Source organism: Anarhichas minor, unplaced genomic scaffold, assembly GCF_050575085.1.
Source record: "Anarhichas minor isolate MPS153535 unplaced genomic scaffold, ASM5057508v1 ptg000001l, whole genome shotgun sequence".
NCBI lineage: Eukaryota > Metazoa > Chordata > Actinopteri > Perciformes > Anarhichadidae > Anarhichas > Anarhichas minor.
This window is the reverse complement of record NW_027466447.1, coordinates 2,116,567-2,135,953: the sequence shown is the minus strand read 5'-3', so window position 1 is coordinate 2,135,953 and position 19,387 is coordinate 2,116,567. Positions and strand designations below refer to the sequence as shown.

Sequence of the window (19,387 nt, the reverse complement as noted above, 5' to 3'; positions counted from 1 at the left end):
GGGTGCTATTGTAGGTAGTAAGCTAGTTAGCTGGGCGTGCTAATGTGTGCGAGCACATTGTTTAATCTATTCCTCACACTTTTTTCTTGTATTTTTGGTTTGGGAAAGGCAAAAACAAAAGAAAAAACACCCTCCATTCTCTTTATAGACGGAGCCGGATCCCCATGCACACCGCTTAAACCTCACAGGTTTGCTAGTTACGGTTGCTAAGCTATGATTAGACAATAGCCTGTTTGGGGTTTATTGGATGGTCAATTAGCAGTAAAATATGCCTGACACTGCAAAGCACATACTGCAGCATTCATCAGATACAACCTCGGTTTTGGGTTAGAAAAACCTCGACAGTTGGTGTTTTTCTACGTTTTTAAGCTTCAAAACACAAAATGCATTGCGATTAAGATAAGTTCAACATAAGGTCAAGGCTGGTTTTTCTGGGCCATTGCAAAGTTGACATTTTGGACATTTTCATCCAGCAGCAACAATAAGTAAAAGTTGACCTTAACCTTGAGCTCAGTTTCAGGGTCGTATGTGCGAATTATTCTCTATGAGTTTAGGTTTGCACGGCTGCAAAGGCCACCTGAGACGACCGTTTGAAAACACGGAACATCCTGAGGCTGCTTTTCTCAGGACGACCCCTACAAAATATGAACTTGTGACCCGTGTAGGACAAGAGAGAGAAAAATAAGCCCACAGGGGCTTGTACAATAGATGTGTGAGGCTGACAACATGAGTCAGCTGAGCTCTGTGACTCCATTAACTATTGAAGTACTGGAGAGTGTCCCTTCATGAGGAGTAAAGTACTATATTTTGTTATTGCCTTAAATCACAATTTAAAGGGTAAGTTCACAGAAACCCATACTTTTACTGTAGGTATTAAGCCATGCAGATAGTATTGTTTTTATTTGGTCATGTTGTGTGGCATCTACCTCTGAGATTCAAGCCACCACATCACTACAAAGAAGGTGAAAGGAGATTTCTTTCAGGTGTACTGTATACGAAATGCATTTCAGAGAATGCATTCTTTTCAAATATAACTGCCAGACTGATATTATATACTGCAATCCTCAGAGTGGGGAAGCTTTTATAAGGGAAATCACTATCAGTATGTAATGCAGCAGATGGTCCTCGACGCTTTGCCTGAATCTATATTACCTTAATCTACATAGTAAGATAATGCCTGCCGCTCCAAGCTCATCAGCTAGATTGTAGGTCTGTGCCATATTGTGCCCTTATTACCATTAAACCCAGTGCTTACTGGGAGGGATAGCAAATGGGCGCTACAGGGAGCAAGTGAAAGTACAGAAGAGAACTATTTCTTTACTTCATTTATGTTTGTTCTTTGTTAAGTGTTAAGTCTTTTCCTTTGTGTCTCAATCCATCAGCCCCATACCACTGAAGTTAATGATGTGAACATAGGACACATAGCAGCAGTGCCGGAGACAGCTGGAGAACCAGAAACTAGAAAGCTCTCAGTCAAAACATGCTGGGAAATCTAAACAAAATGTCAGCAATTACAAAAAGAAGAATCTAATACTGTTACAACAGTGCAGAAACACTTTCAACAAAAGCACAATATGTCTCATTTGAGTGTCTGGAATGTATATGAGCTGGGTATGTTTTCACATGCATGCAGGTTTTATTCCAAGCAGATTTCAGGGAGAAGGTGCACGGACGAAAATCCATTAGGAACCAATGATGGGAATGATAGAAATTGGAAACAGATTACGAGCCTGTCTGGTCCGAGCAGCTTCATTCGAAGCCAGCAGACACAGAAGTGGGTATTTCTTTGTAGATGCAGAGCCCGGTGTTTTGCAGTAGAGAGGTGTCATTGATTCTTACATTCAATATGGTGCTGTGTTAGAAATCGTAGTTTTTCATCCTCCATCTGAATTCTTGCGTCCTTACAGAGGGGGTTTATTGCTGCGGAAATATGAAGAGGGTCTATTTTGTTGTACGAGGGGAGATGGCTCTCTGCCTTTGAATGGACCTGAAGAAGATTGGAATATGGCTTTCATCTGTAACACTCCACATAGTGACAGTAACTATTCTACTTCTCAACAAAAAAAGAAAGGAAAAAAATCATGGCAAGGCCCAGTTCAGCTCTTTGAAGGAATAATAGAGGATCTCTGAATGGATGTGGGAGGAATGACATGAAAGGCTGACATATGATCAAGCTGTGAATATAAAAAAATTTGACAAAAAAAATAATACATTTTAGATCCCAGGTATGCTTATTTCATATGCAAATAGATAAATTTAAGAAAAGTGTATCAAAAGACCCGGCGTTTCTTGATCATCGGTAACTTTTTCCATGAGTGAACTTGGCTGTATTCCTGCAGGGAATGACACGACCATACATGCGTGAACACGGGCATGAACAGGACATGGATGCATGGCAACATCTTTTCAAATGTATTTATTGATCGACAGAGTCCGCTCTGTCGATCTGCTCCCAAAGACGGCCTACAACAGAAGGATGATACAGAGAGACATGGAAAGTCATCGGAGAGCCTCTCTGAGCATGATGACATGACTGGACAGGTCAATTGACTGTGAGCTAAACCCTGCCCTCCATAGTTGCTGTGCCTGTCAAGCTTTTTGTTCTCGCACGGCTTATACGGAATTTATAAAGATAACGGTGGTTGTGATCTCAAAATTCATAGTCAATTTTGAAATAAGGATTGTTTTAGATTTCAGACGGCTTCTCATTTCTGGCTGGCACCCGACAATTTTGTTCGCTGAAACTATCGCTAGCAGATTTGATCAGCTAGCTGGCTCAGCTCAATTTAGCTCCATGGAATGGTTGAAAATACAAATAATTGCTCTTGTATTGCAGTGTAAACCTAGTTAGTAGTATTCTAAAAATTATAAAGGAAAATGTATTGTCAGACTAATTTTATTCGAACACAACTCTGTTTAGCTGCTTAGCTAACATACTTGGACAAGACAGGATAGATTTTTGCTTTATTGTTCGTATTTTCCCTCCTAATGTTGCAAGAGGCTTACAGGATGAAGACCAACTAATGTGTTTGGGAACATAACATGTTCATTTTGGTACAACCTTGGCTGGGACTGCTTAAACTTCCCCCGATCCAATAAAGAGCATCACAGAACTGCTAACGTTAGCCCAAACGTTGCATTCAGGACCGGCCTACACAGAGAGGAAATACTACACAGTGGATGTGCTAGTTGTGGACGGGCACTTTTGTACTCTGTAACCCCAAAAACTAAATGTAACCTAGTTAGTTTATATTGTTCAGTTTGGCTTTGTAATGCTCATTTACTACTGTCCCGTCAGTAGTAAGCTAGTTAGCCGGACATCCTAACAATTGTATTGTATGTCAGAGCACACTATTCACCATGCCTCACACTGTTGCTGTGCCTTTTTACAGTTGCTGAGAGACTGGACAGCCGGAGGAGGGGTTTAGTGAACAGTCAATTTTGAACAATGAGTGAGTTGGCAAGGAGGTGCTGAGTTGTCATACAGAAAAAAGTAGGACTACTTGCAATAAATGCCATGAAATGAACATAATGATCCAACAAATACAGAATAGAAAGAGAGGAGGCAAACAATGTTATCTTTGAATATGGATGATTCACTGACCGCTGCTGCGAGAGACAGCCTAGAAGTAGGCCTTAACAACCATTACTCGTGTGTGTGTCTCCTTTATATGTTTTAACCTTTTTCATCCGGGCTAAAGCAACAGCTTGACCCCTGCTGACCCCTGCGCTAATAACCGCCACTCGGATATATGGTCCTTAAGAAGGGCCATTAAGCAGTGCACCGTAAGGACCCGGGTTAAATGAAAATGTATTACTTTGGTTGCCATTGTAATCACTCTGGTTTTTGAGCCAATAACAGCAAGAGGAGGAGGGCTGACAAAAATAGCACTGTAGAAAAACAGCCCTGGCCAGTGGAGGTCAGTTTAGCACCAATATTTTAGCTTTACCCACAAGGTTTGTCCAGGCTAGTTGTGAGGTTGACATGCTTACACACACACACACACACACACACACACACACACACACACACACACACAAGATGCAGAAAGAGATTCACTCATGGAAGCCAGCCAGCCAGAGTCTGAGGCATCGATACACCGAGGCTGGCAACATGGGGTTTGTAGACAAACTTGTTACTTCTTGACCACCCACACTGCACTTTGCTCAGGGCACCCATGTAGACAAACAGATGTAAACGAAAGAGTGCTGACTGACTTTCTTTTTTTTACCTTTAAACTGCTTGTATTACTGCTTCAGGATTGGTACATACATTCTACACACACAAATAGGCGCATGGACACTCACTCTGTATTTACAGAAATGGAGCGAGAATAGACTGAGTAAGAGCCTCAGGAAAAAGCACCGATCTAAACATAGCCGGCATATAATGCCTTTGTCCAAAAGCAGAGGCAATTTCACCACTGAACAGTCCTGTGATGAGAACCGATGAAGTGTTATCCCTAAGAGTGTAATTTCATCACACACACACACACACACACACAGATTTAGAAACCGCAGTCAGTAAACATGCTTGACCTCACCTTCTTTGTTGTAAGTAAACTGCATGTCAAATGTGTCCCAGCAAAGCTAGAATAAACAGTAACAGGCCGTAGACGGCTCCAGTTTCACATTCAATCTGCAGTAAAAAATACAGCAGCACACAAATTGACTGCTGAGCTCTCAGGCCCAGATCAACACACAGTTATCTCTGAATCACTTTTTTCTTTTTCTTTCCTGCTGCTGGGTTTATTTCTGGAGTTCACAGTTCACCGTAGTTCGAGCCAATATCCCTGTGCACTGCAGGTCGGCCTTTGTCTGCACTGTTTGCACAACACTGGTTCCAGACATTTTTCAAGTTGCTTAAAATCCAACTGAAGTCACATTTAGTTGAATATCAGTCTGCTGGAGAGGGGTGTCGGTGTCTGTTTGATTGACAGGAGCTGGCAGAGTGAGCACCTGCAGTGGGCTGAAGACACAAAGAATACAAAGCTTGTAAAAGAAACATCATTGAACTTGTATTGCACAATAGAGCTAGTTAGTCCTAGTGTTACAAGTCTAATAAGAAATGTTAGCAGCATCCATAGGATGGCAACATCAGCCTGTTGGTCTGTACAGTACTTTCAAAACTGAAATATCGCAACATTTTGGATGATTGCCATCAGATTTTGTACAGCTATCCACGGTGCCCAGACAATAAATCCTAATAACTTTAACTCTCGAGGAATCATCAGGTAAACTTTAAATTAGTTCAATACTTCCCATCAGTCTCAGCTTTACTTTGTATTTAGTGCCAATTAGCATGTTAACATGCTAAATTAAGATGGCGAACATGGTAAACATCTGCATCGTCATTGTGAGCATGTTAGCATTTAGCTTAAAGCACCGCTGCACATTAGTACAGCATCACAAGGCTGTGCACTAACATAAGATATTTGCTTTTTTCCTAATTATTTTGTGGTGTCATGGATCTTCAATAAATACAAATCCTTTTTTTTTTGGGTATCACCATCGGCTCAAGTGGTTGGTACACATGAGTGCTTGACAGGAACGCTGGGTGTTCAAGTTCCCTCTTTCAAACCAAATCAATACCACACTGTATTGTGCACATCGTGTAAGAGTTAGAAATCCACAAGCAAACACTTGGCCAGATCAGATGTGGGGAACACATGTGTACAGTAAGCACTCAACACACACACTCTACATACAAGTTAAAAGATGAGCAGAGAGGTCGGAGGCAGCTCTTAATCATATATTGATCAATTTATTCATTCTGTCAGGACACGTTTCCCCGTTGTCCCAAAGTCTTACACAAAGAAGTCATTGTGAGATGTCCAATTTGTTTTGACCAGAAAACAGGAAAGAAAGAAAAACCGGTATGTGATCATGAAAACAAGACACACATTCAAAGACCGCTCGCTGTCACAGCGGGGACACTACATGTTTGCTGAATCCAATATGATTTGCCAATTACCCATCAGATCTCCCAAAGATTTCCACAATGTACCACTTAAATCTTTTAAAGGTTTTTCCTGTATTCAATTGTACCTGGAGGTAAGGGGAGGGGGAGGGCGGGTACACTTAAAATGTACAAAAATAAATGCAAACAAACAGTATTTTCAAGAGGAAACCTCCTCAGCTTTTGAGGGGTTCCAAAGCCGCGTTGAGCAGAACCGGTTGGATGTACAGTAAATGCTTGCATGCACGTTGACACAGGCACTGATCTTGACTCGGTGTCTCACTTTGTGGGTCCTCAGTCAGGAGACAAGAGCATTCTGGGAACTGTGAGCTCTCTCAAACAAGGCAGTCAACAGGATTCTTTTTAAGAAATGGTCTGTCCATTCACAAATAACCATTCAGAATGACCATGTTGGATGCACACTGAGGGGGAATATGGGCTGAGGACATACAGAATAACATCAGCAAATCCAATACCAAGCGCTCAAGCTCATAATTAGCCTGATTTCTGTTGTATGGAAATGATAAAAGTAACAGTAACAAATATCTTAACACAAAAATAGTGGCTTTGCTCCAGAACCTTCCTACATCTTTTTTACGAGACAATACATTACTCTCAATACAGGCTGACCCTACTGTATATTCTGTCCAGAATGGCTCAGCAAACCAGTGCTGAGAACTCTGGGTAATGTAATAAAAACCATGAAATACCAATTACAAACAACAAATAAAAGACAAAAGCGGTATACAAATTTAAAAATAAAAGAAAACAAGTCCAAGAACAGCAAAAACCAAGCACAAGTAGTATGATCTATAATTAAGGCGAGTTAAAATATTGCAGAATAATTTGGCCCCTGTGTCTCAAACAGACTGCCACAACAGTCAGAGCTCTCTGACTCTTAATCGCTGCAAGGATCCAGAGAGGGGAAGAAAGGATGAACGGAAATGACAAAAAAGAAAAACAAGAAAAAAAAAATGTAATCCTCTTTGGAGAGAAATTGATTTTATTTGGTTTCATTTGGTCTCTTCCTCAGGAGCGTGTTAAAGGGAACGGCGAGGACCTCCTTACTCAAAAGATTTAAAATAAAAGAATCTAAATTTTAAAAAAAGAAATGAAAAACTACAGAAAAGGGATTGAAGATTGGTAATGTGATTAACTCATGTTTATCTTTTGAGCGCAGTATGAAGCGACGGGGTACCGAGAAAATATAAAAGTGTTGTTTCATCAGCAATCTGATATGACGGATGACGATGCAGTGCCCTGTGGAAAGAGTGAGTGTCTCCGTGTGAGTCCTCCTCCTGATTAAGAGCAGTCTGGCGAAGAAATAAAAGAGGAATGGGGACAGGAAGTCAGGTTTCTGAGATACAAATGATACTGATCCTCCTGTTTTCTACTGGGACTGACTGTCATATCAGGCAAAGATCCCCCACACACTGTCCCTCTGCTCCGCTGTTTGTTAAAAAGGCTGAGGGTTAGCGGAGTCAACTTTAGGTCCCGGGGCCACCATGCGTGTGAGGGGCCGCTGACAGGTTCTGAGGGTCTGAACGAAGGTATCAGATCACCCAAAAGGAGGACGCGTGGCGTTGTCCAAAGTCCACCGTCCTCCTCTGTGAAGGTGGGGGCTGTCATCCTGTCTCTCCCGTTCGCTCCCCCCCCCCCCCACCTTCACGCCTCTACCCGACGTTTTAGACCCACTCCTGCATGGAGCGTTTGCAGTACAGTATGTGGCGCGGTGTGCCCTTCCTCTTGAACTGCACCACGGTGTAGACCAGCACCAGCAGGCACAGCGCGAGCACGCACGGGATGACGATGGCGATGGCCTTCACCGTGTTCGCCTCGTTGTCCAGCTCGATCACCACGTCCGAGTTGCCGTCGTCGGCCGTTGGCCGGGCGGGGTCGACGGGTGTCAAGTCGCAGCCCATGAAGTCCTTGAGGATGGAGCGCGGGTAGCCCGGCTCCACTCGCAGGAACTGGTTGTTGAACTTCCAGTACTCCTTACCCTTGTAGAAGTAGGTGAAACCTGAGGGGGGGGGCAAGAGACAAAACAGAAACCTGTGAGTATATTGTTGTCTGGATTGAATTTAACAGAGGCTGAGAAGCAGTGTGTCACTTCCCCTCTCTGGTTCAAAGTCTGTCACCAGATTCAAGTGTCTTATTGGCAGAATGCGTAAATATCAAAGTCAATGGATGTTTCTATTCTTCAGTAACAGTACTAAAATCATCTTAATAATAATCCATTACAAGTAGATGTCCTGCTTACTGTACAAAACCACAAGTGCACAAGTCGTATTGCAAAAATGTACTTTATGTGTCAAAAGTAAAAGTACTTATTATGCAGCAGATTGGCCCTTTTAAGACTTGTACGTTACATTATTTGAATATAATTACTGATCCAGCAATTGCTAATCTAGCTAATGGTATCTACTGTATATTGTGTTGGGTAGTGTAATCTATGACAATGCATCCCACTGTATAAGACAAACGTGTGTTTTCTGTGTAAAGTCCTAATGTGTAAAGTAACTAGTACTTAGAGCTGTCAAATAAATGTTGTGAATAAAATATTTCCTTGTAAAAATGTAGCAGGGTAGTATAAAATATGAGACAATAGAACCTCCAAGTTGAGCATAGTTCAGCTCACTGTTGATTTAGGGAGAAGGTTTAGTTACTAGTTAAAATACGGAACAAACTCTGCCTTTCTTATCACCAGAAAAACCAAACAAAAAAAGGCCGATTGAACTGAAACAAAGTGACAATAACCTGCCAGTCCGGTGAAGCAAGCGCACCTCAAAAACAATTGAGTCTACTGCTCTGCTGTTGAGCCATTGTCTCCGTTTCAGCTCTATTGTTCAGCGGAGACGTCTCAGACTGTCCCTCAGGACTAATTAGATCTGGTCATAAAAGAGTAAACACACCCGACCAGGAGCCCAACCCCAAAGCCAATATCACACAGCAGCACAACAGATGTCATCTGCTGTGTTGCTTTTCAAATCACAAGAGTCACATTCTTTCTTTACGGGGCTGTGGGGGCAATTGTCCCTTTGTCACAATTCATAAGTCTACTTACACACTGTTCCCCGAGAGGAAAACACACCATCTGTGTTTGTGTGGAGAGCAATGAAAACGGTGACAGAAGCTAAGAAATATTTTTCAAACACATACCGGCAAACATTTTGACAATGAGTAACAATATCAAGCTTAAAGACACTTTTTCCTGTGGCTTATTTTGAAACTGCTATATGTTTGAAAAGGTTTTCATTTTGGGTGGACACTAAACATCCGTGCCGCCTGCGAGAGTCACTGAGAATGTATTCGGTAAAAGCGAGCATGACAGCCTGGCTGATTTCTCGAGCTCTCCTCGTCCTCGCTGGCCCCTTCAACATGTTGTTTCTGGAGGTTTGTTATTCATGCTCACTCTTCTGTGGGAAAGTGGAGGAGGAAATGCTCAGACTTAACAGTCAGATGACGACATGCTAGCTATCGGGTCGTGGCGTGTCAAATCAGAGAGGTTTTTGTTTACATTTTAGAGTTTCTTTCAACGTCATTCATACGCTATTTAAAAAAATAAGTTCTGTAAAATATTTTCACAGAATTTTGAAGATTGCATTTTTTTTTTGCCCCAGGTAATGTTATTTTCGCCCCCTAAAAAACATCTTAGGGTTCAATATCTTCAGAAATGTAACTCGTGGAGTTATGGAAGTTGGTAGAGGAAACAGGAACAACGGTGTGCAACAAATCCAAACAATTGAAAAGGCCTCACCTCTTATTCAAATTCAAATTAAAACATGGAAAGAACTTGTTACGTTACATACAAATTCCCCTCATATAGACTCTTCACTTTTCATGGGCCTCGGATCGAGTCCACATCGCTATTTTGGCATTTCAAAAAAGGCAACAACTTGCGATCTTGGTTTGTTGTACTTGCCACAATTTAATCCAGAAGTGTCCATATGTATTCACCCCGGGGGACAGATATCTGGACGAACTCTCAATTCTCAAAATTCAGCTAAAAGATCAAGATCAAGTTCAAACTTCTATCTCTGTCTTCATGTTTCGGTGTTTACTGGTGGCCAGCAGACTGTGTGCTCTTACAACGGACATCTTACAATTAATCCATGAGCAGTAGGGAATCACTGACTGGCTTTGAGTTTAGCTTAGCCAAACAATTAGCTTAGCATAAAGATTTGGAGCAGGGGTGAATCCGGCTCACTGTTCACCCCTTCACCCAGTCTTTATGCTTAAGCCTGATTCCACAACATGTCAAACCATTCCTTCGGTTTAATTTGACTCTGCACTGGTCTTCCTTTCATGAAGAGTCCCAGCTTGGTCCTCAAAACTAGACCAGGTACAGTCTGAGCAACATGTGATTGTGTAGACAATGAAACACAGTCTGCACAGTCTACACCAGAGGTAGCCAACACGGTGCCCGCAGGGACCATGCGAGTCGCCCGCAAGGCATGTTCTAAAAATAGCACTAGGTCCCCATGGAGCTCCGTCTAAAAATTGTAGTTTCTGTTCTTTTTGAATCAAAAACGCTTGCATTCATGTAGATTTTAAAAGGAAGAGGCCGCCGCACCGCACTAGGTTTTCAGGTTACGAATGGCAGGCGCTTCCCGTTGGCACCGGACGCGCCGCGATCGCACACCGTCGTCAGGTCCGTCAGTCCTCGGAACAGGCCGCGGGGCAACAACTCGTAGATGGCGGGGGTAGAGGCGAGGCAACGCAGTACGATCGAAAAGGCCCAGACTAGAGGTTTGAATGCAGGCGACCAAAGACGCTCGCATGCCTCGGAGGGTTGGATCCCCCCCCCTCGGCTATAGACAATACTTTTTACTAGTTTCTTCGTGGAGAAAAAAGTACCCAAAAAAAAGCTGGTGACTACAGGCCGGGATGCAGGCTTCATTGCGCAATGCAAAGTTGACTCAGATTTCCCAAAATGTGGTGATTAGTACTAATGCAATAGGATTCATTTAAACATGTGAAAGAGTTGATTTTTTTTATTCTACATAACTGATAATTTGTATAAACATGGGACAGAGTTCATGATTTGTTCAAAAATGTTATGAAGGTAGTGGTTAGTACAAACGAGTCATGATGTGAAGATATGACAGTTAATTTCCAATTTCTTTTTAGAAATGATCATTTTTACAAAAATATAACCGGTGCGATTTTGAACAAAATACACAATCATTGTTAATTATTGTGAGGAATAATTAACATGTGATCAGTCTCTTCACATATTATTGTTAAAAGGTGATCTGTGCAACTTTGTTATTCATGAAGTTTGTATCAAACAAGTAGCCCTTCGTACTGCTCAGTATCCTTGAAGTAGCTCTCTGTTTCAAAAAGGTTGGTGACCCCTGGTCCACACACACACACACACACACACACACACACACACACACACACACACACACACACACACACACACACACACACACACACACACACACACACACACACAATTTCTCCACCAAACTCTCATTTAGAGTTCAGCTGAGTATTGTGACTAGCTGAAAAAAAAATGTAATGGGATTTTCTTTCTTTCCAATCTGGCAGCAGCTTCTGCTACACTTTTCTCCTGCATTGAACACAAGTGAAGTGAAAAAGAAAGTCATTTAGCGACTGACGGATCCCGATGAATCAACAGATAGATGGGGTTCCTGAGCACTAACACACAGTGCTGTGAGGAGTAAGAGAGGGGAGGAGAGGTGAGGCAGCCTGAACTATTGTGTGTTAGGGCCAGGTCAACATCGCCCTGGGGCCCCTTACTCTGAAACGTGTTGCTCCACACACACAACCACCATCATCATCAGCAGCAGACTCAATTACGCCTGGGTATATGGGTCAATGCTATGAGCGTGCCACTTGACACACTGTCTGCAAACAGCTCGCCCGCCAAATAGACACAGGCCGATACGTTCCCCAGCGGGACTACATGTGATGCACGCAAACACCCATCATCCCCCTGGATATCGATCCACCCTTCACGCTCCGAGTGATACCAGCTCCACCTGGCCTCGGCCGGCAGACACGCCCGGGCTACGGATCTGGCAGCGGATTCGCTGAACAGATGGCCGGAGCGTTCAGCGCCACCTGTCCTACTTTTTCCGACCCGGGCCACGCCAAGACCAGGCCCAAAAACCCACCTGGTATTATGCATCCAATGAGAAAAGCTGTTTCCCCTCTTCACACCATCTGACTGGCCTATGGGTGAGCTCTTTGAGAGCTTTAAATCCCGCCCTCCCCCCCAACCCTTGGCGACGGCCGACTGGCTTAAACCGGAACGAGCGCCCAGCGGTGGTCTTGTCCTTTCTGCTTTCAACAATCCTGCTCCAACTGGGTCTTATGGCACCCTGAGCAGGGTGGACCGATTTTGAAACATTCTGCTGGGGAAACAATTCAAAACTGACCTCTTTTCATCTTCGTTTGCTATCCACGAACACTCTGTCCGCCTGTTTCCCCTGATATCGTATGTATGGAAGTGTGCCACCCGCCGAGACTCGATATAATAACTGGGGCAAATTTCAATCAATGCAACCCTGGTTTACCTCCCACACAGCGCGTGCCAGTGACCGGCTGAAATCAATGCGGCTTGGCACATGGAGAGCGCTGTTATTGCCAAAGCGGAATATCAGGCAGGACAACTCGTACCGTTGGCTTTGTCGACAAAGGCCCCCTGTGGCGAATCAGGCACACCTCTCCACACTGTGACGGGCTTGGGATAGCCGGGGTCCATGGTCCTCATCTCCTCATTGTAACGCCAGTACCTGAACAGGGACAAAGGATGACAAAGGAAGACAAAGCACAAACTGACAAGCAATGGTATTTCGTCTCATATCTTGTATCTTCAGGACTTCACCGATCTGACTTTTTTTGGTCCTGAACAGACACCTGGGCTTTGGGTATTGGCTGATACCGAGTACTGATTCGATACCAGTGTTTAATTACTAAGCTGTACGGTAACTGGGATCATTCTTTTATGTTTGAGCCAAACTTCGGGCTTTGCTTTTCTAACTTTGTAAAAACTAAATGTTACAAATAAACACAGATATAAATGTATTGAATTGTTATTGTTCAAAACTTAAACAGGAGTTAAAACTCCAGTATATTATGTATATAGTATGTACAAATAGCATAGAATTTAATAAATCGGCCGCAATGTAACCGATACCCGATTGAGCTGTTTCAGTATCGCCCCGAAATCCGCTATCAGTATCGGTGCATCTCTACTTTTGTACCACGTCAGTCCATTCGTTTTTTAATCTGTCTCTTGCAAGTCCCCCAACTTTAAGGAAGTGCAATACAAAAATGTCAATCAGATATGTCGACCAGACATATATGACCTCCACTGCCATCATCCAAACACCAAATGAGCGACTATCCCCACTAGAGTTGCCGTTTTGTTTGGACTTCCAGCTGCTATATTTCTGAACTCTTGAAGCTTTTTTAAAGGGCCCTTATCATTTGTGAAAACAGCGCTCTTGGTCCATTCGCACCCACCTGTCCCCTTTAAAGAAGTAGGTCTTGGCCACATCCTCCCACCACACTGCGGTCTCGATGCTCTGGGCCGGCATGCCGTGGCCGAACTGGGCGATGTCCTTGGGGTATCCGGACTGCAACACCGTGTCCTTAAACACCCAGAACTGTTTGCCTGCACATCGAGAGAGAGAGAGAGAGAGAGAGAAAAACAAATTAGGGGGAGACGGACAAGTAACAGCTGGGATTACCCTCCGGGAGCAGCAGACGAGAAGGGCAGATTCACAAGGACAGATAGAAGCCTTGTAACAAATGGCAGGCAATAACCTGCTGTCTTCTATTACTGTATTTGATGTTGATGTTTCCCTAATTTAAAGCAGGACACAGACATGGTGACAAATTCTCCTTGCCCTTGCTTAGAGGTACTTTGCAGCACTAGCAAACGGACTTGGCAGAGAGAAAAAGAAACAGCAATGACTCGTGGGCAAATTGGCACCTAAGGAGTCACAGTAAAACCTTTCTTTAAAAGTTTCCAAGCCCAAAGGAGCCAAACAAATACCTGAACTTTAGGATACTTTTGGAAGGACTGTAATAATGTTGTAAAAAATGTATAAAACATGTAATATGTTTTCTCTTTAAAACCTTGCTCCCATGAAGTAGTGAGGCTAAAAAGCACGTTTTTGACCCCACTGTGACCACAGGAAGTGCTTTTCTTCATCACTGGTGGAGGTGTGGGGTGTACCCGGAGGAAGTGGGTGGGTGGGGGGGAAGAGCAGCGTGTTGCAAGAGAGAGGTGGAATGACAAAAGGCAGAGAGGGAAAAAACTAGGTCAAATATTATGGCCTTTCATTGTTTGCCAAATCATGTCACACAGTTTTTTTTATTGATTCTTCTTTTATCATACCTCTTTTAAACAATTACATTTGTGTCAGCAACTTCTTTCACGAATAAGGTTTAATATTACATGTTACTCTGCTTGAACGGTCCATAAACCTGAAAGACTATGAGGGACTTTTGCAAGGTCAGCTTTAAGACGACCCAGGCATATTTCTTCAACAAATACAGGAAATGGGTGTGAAATAAAGCAGGCATGATCCCTCAACCCGTTCACTTGTTTCGTAAAGGCTGCACATCTGACATCTGGCCTCCAAGAAGTGTTCCCACTGTACGGCCGAGGTGAAGAAGGGAGATTTAGGGAGGGAGAGGTAGGACACAGCGCTGGCTGCATGTTAAGTGGGAAGAGGAGACCTGTAGTGGCCTCTTCTATGGAAAGGAAATTCCTGTCATTTCACCTCTTTCTCTTCCACCCGCTCCACTCATTCTGGGTCACACTTCCTCTGGCCCTGACACACACACACACACACACAAACCACACCACACCCTAAGATTAATAGAGTCTTCCATTCCCAAAAAGAATAAGTTCAACTTGATTCACAAAAAAAAAAAACCTCCCTTCTTGGTCTATCCTACATTTAAGAGGATTCTCCTTTCTTTTTTGTATTAAAAAATAAATAAATGTGGTGTCAACTTGCATATCCGTCCACATAAGAGTCTGGCTTCTTCTTCAGAGCGGCTTTGATGTAGTGGCATCTGCTTCAGTGTAGTGACTAATCCGCTGCTCGCCCTCAACACTGTATGAAGAGTGTCATATAGGAGGACGATTTCTTCCAAAAACAGACCCCCTCCTCCTCCGTATGTGGGCCACACGCAAACACGTACTGTACAGCCCAATGAATCACACATGTGTTAGTGTCAACTGAAATCATCATGCACTATTTATACGCACACACGGCAGAACGGCCAACGTGATGCTGAGGAGAAATTTGGTGTATGTGACCTAAATCTTTGTTCTTCATTTGTAAATGTTTTCTTTTGTGATTTTAGTGAAATTAGAAACCCATTGTTTTGAAAATTACTTCATCAAATCAATCCAGTATTTCGAGTGGTGAATCAGTAACTGTGATACTAAACTAAAATGAAAAGCTTGACGGATGTTCTAGCAACAGTAACCGTCACGGCCCTCTAAAGGTCAGATTGTGTAGCGGTGACGTTGTTTTCAACCTATATTTGGCTTTTCTGTGCTGAAAGTTCCTCGTAACGTACACACGCCAATACCGATGTGCACAATAAGCTAATATCAGGCAGACATATTGGCCCGGCCGATTCATCGGTCTATCTTTAATGTAAAAAAAAAAACAAACAAACTTGTAGCTCACAAAAAGCACCAATCAAGCTCTAATTGGATCCTGCCTCCCGGGAGGGAAATGTATATTGACGCGTAGATCGTGTGAGTGCTGCAATGCTATACTTGATTAATTTAATTTCTAATACAACCTCTTACCTTGTTGTCATTTAGGGCCAATTGTTATATTTTAACATATACAGCTTTTAAGCGTAATTCTTCAAAGAATCGACCCGCATGCTGCAATCAACATGAAGACATTCAGTCTGATTAGTGAAGCTGACAATAGAGCTGACTACACATTCTGGACTTGCAGCGTCTCTGGAGAACGGAAAGAGGCAAACATGGGAGTCAAAATGAAGAACACATGCTGAATCTATTTCTAATGTATACCAGTCGTGTCTGCTTACTGACCGGCTCTGTGATGCCTTAACAGCACTGAGCTAATCAGTGTGTCAGCCAGAACTCTAGCGCAGACTCCACTCTGAAGCCTCCATCTGTGCATTTATTCTCGGGGAGCTCATCAGACAGGGGAGCTGGATGCTCAGACGATGACCCGGAGTGCCGCATTTAGTTTTTCTGAATGACTTTCTTCCTGATGTTTCATTAAAAAAATGGGGACGGACAGAATGAGGCCTACTGGGAAATCAGCTGTGCGTCTTCAAATGAAGAATAGCAAATTCTCTAAATCCGTGTGCAATCCCTGTTGCTACACGGCCCGGAAAAAGAGCAGGGTGGAGGATTAAGCACCCGAAATCAAACTTCCAGAGCTTGTGGCACACACAGGACCAGCAGTCTCCAGGAATTGTTTGGTGCTGAAAATAGAAACGGGCTGCAGTGGAGATTTGTATTTCTATCTCAGCAGACTTTCGTTGCTTACCTACGTCTCCTTTCATCAACACCCTCTCTCTGAGAGTCTGCCTCTCTGGAGTGTATGCAAATAGGAGTTTACAGGACTGCTGTGCTCGTTTGCCGGTTCTTTTAAGTGGCTTTGCGGCTTTAGACATAATTAGCTCTGAATCTGTGTTTTGGGGCTAGCTTAGTCTAGATTTGAATATGTGGACAAATCTGCTCGGGGAAGGTAAAAAACAAATTTTAAAAAAGTATTGAAGTTCTTGGGCACATGCGGTGACAGTGATTTAGGTAGAGTTTGAGACTTAAACATATAACTCCCAGCACCAGTGTTATTAAAAGCCCAAACTGCTGGATTATAGCGGATTTTCCAACCAAGTGGGCAAAACATTGCTTTACTCTTCCACAGATTTGCACTAAACTCCAACGCACAGATACGATCAAAGCCGTTCTTTGAGTGAGCATGATAACATACGGCAGTTATTAAAGATAAAAACCCATCTTTTTGCTTTCCAGACAGAAAAACACATGCTGGGTAGGGATGGGTATCGTTTGGGTTTTTTCCGATACCGGTGCTAAAACGATACTTTTAAAACGATACCGGTGCCTAAACGGTGCCTGAACCGATACTTTTTTCTTCAAATTGAACAATATATTAACTGTTTAAAGTATACTATAAATATAAATAAATATAAAACACTTGGCTTCAAACTACAGCTTCAAACTTTTTAACTTCAAACTATGAACAATATATTAACTGTAACAACAGTTTACAGTATACTTAAATAAATATAAATAAATTAGTGCTGGGCAAGTAAACGCGTTAATTTCGCGTTAACGCATTCATTAATTAACGCTGACAATTATTTTATCGCGCGTTAACGCATTTTTTAAATTTATTCTAAATGTTTTTTTTAATTGAAAGACAAGAGACAATACATAGACATAACAACAAGAGGATGACAAGAACAGTGGGATAAAAGCCAGCAAACATCCTATAGTCAGTAATTTTAGTGCTGAAATTCACGGTAAACGCATTTAAACGGCACAGATCGGGAGCGAGCGAAGGAAGGACTTTGAAAGTTAGCGGAAAGATTAACGTGAGACAACATCCGGTTTCTTCAGACGAACATCCGGTTTTCAGAATAAGATGCCAACAAAGTATGAATTATATTCACATTAAGTATAAAACATGCTACCTGCATCTCGTGAACCAAATGTTATTGCCCTTTTGTTCATATAGCAGTACTTTTAAAATAAAAGTGCGCAATACACTACTTTTGAATTCATTATTGAACTTTGCCATAACAATTTATAACAATTTTTTGCGATTAATCGCAAAAAATCCATGCGATTAATCACGATTAAATATTTTAATCGTTGCCCAGCACTAAAATAAATACAAAACACACACACTCTGTACACACACTACAGCTTCAAACTTCAGCAATTATTTTGCAGAAATATGAGCATATTTGCCTTCTCTGGCAAAATACACCTATCCTGACTTATTTTATTTTATTTACTTTTATTTTACCAGTTGGTGGCGGTAATGCGCCAATTCATCGTTTGCCAACTGCCACTACACCTCAAAGAAGAAGAAGAAGAAGAAGAAGAAGAAGAAGGTTTCGTGTGCCTGTTGTGCTTATGGGTACTTCTCAAGTCTCTTAATTGTTGTTTCCTCGTTCCTCGTTCCTCGATCCTCGCTTGAACCGGAAGTTGTTTCTGCGCCGCCATATTGACGGCCGTCCCAAAGCTCTTATTTAGCTCGGAGGAGCGAGGAGGGAGGATGGAGGAGGGACCTCGGAGGAGCCATGAGCGAGGACCCACGAGAACAGACTTCCAGGAAGTCTTTTAACGGCCGATACGCCCCCTCATTGTTCATCAGTTATGTGATTGGACGCTGCAGCCGATCGGACTGACTGACTGGAGTTTAACACCAGAGTGAAGACAGATCACAGAATAAACTCGTTTATATTTGATTCGGTTTCTGATTCAACATCTGGTTTAAATAAATGTTCATTGTAGACTGAACAACAAAAGGACCACAAACAACTTTCTTCATTTATTAGAAAGATTTGTGTTTTCATGATCTGATATTTCCCTCAATAACTTTTATTATGGAAACAATTAAAGTCAGAGAGAGCTGGAGAGAATAAACACTTTTTACATCATTCATGAGTGTTTGATGAGTTTTATCATTTAAGAGAAACAATAATCATATTCTGGGTTATTTAATAATGTCACAATACAGTCACAATTTCAAAAACGTACAGATGCAAATAATTCATAAATAAGACGATCGCATTCTGCCGGTAGAAATGGATGCTGTGCTTATAAACAGAACACAGGACACAGTTTGTTAACAGACTACAGAGAGAAACACCTCTACAGTGGTGATTACTGTGTGTCTTTATTAGTTATTAGTATTATTAGTTAATATTATTAAGTACAGTGATCATGTGAACAGACACAAACTTATCAAAAGTCTCTCCAGCTGTTAAAGCCGACTGACAGCTGATCAGCTGTTAAAGCCGACTGACAGCTGATCAGCTGTGAACGGGGATGCAGTTAAGAGACTTGGGATGTACCCTATGAGCGCCAGCGGCGCTAAGTACCCGAATGTCAGTAGCCTGCCGTTTGACAGATCTCGGTCTCGTTTTTTTTTTTTTTTTAATAAATCATGGCCGAACCTTCGCCAGAATGATGGAGGGGTTTGTTTCTAAGCGCGCACAGCTCGTAAGGTTGTAATAATATTATGAGTGAGGAGCGGACGACCGAGGCTGCCAGGACGGAGTCATCAGAGTAGTGTAAAAAAAGTATTTCAATCGGCTCAGGCACCGAAAGGAAGCACCAAAATCTGCGTTGCGTTTCGGTCTGGTAGATACTGGTCGTATAGGAACCGGTGCCATATTAGC

The 19,387-nt window shown here is 42.5% G+C and overlaps 1 protein-coding gene across 2 annotated transcripts in view; it reads right to left on the bottom strand.

The window, feature by feature from the left end:
- Window positions 1-6,349: 6,349 nt before the first annotated feature.
- mmp16a (matrix metallopeptidase 16a (membrane-inserted)) overlaps window positions 6,350-19,387 on the bottom strand; it is a 62,305-nt gene continuing 49,267 nt past the window's right edge. For both annotated transcript variants that reach the window (XM_076087231.1, XM_076087268.1), the window contains 3 exons: window positions 13,460-13,610; window positions 12,611-12,726; window positions 6,350-7,979 (listed from right to left, as the gene is read on the bottom strand). In XM_076087231.1, coding sequence (XP_075943346.1) covers window positions 7,645-7,979; window positions 12,611-12,726; window positions 13,460-13,610 — 602 coding nt within the window. In that variant the 3' untranslated portion in view covers window positions 6,350-7,644. The remainder of the gene's footprint in view (window positions 7,980-12,610; window positions 12,727-13,459; window positions 13,611-19,387) is intronic.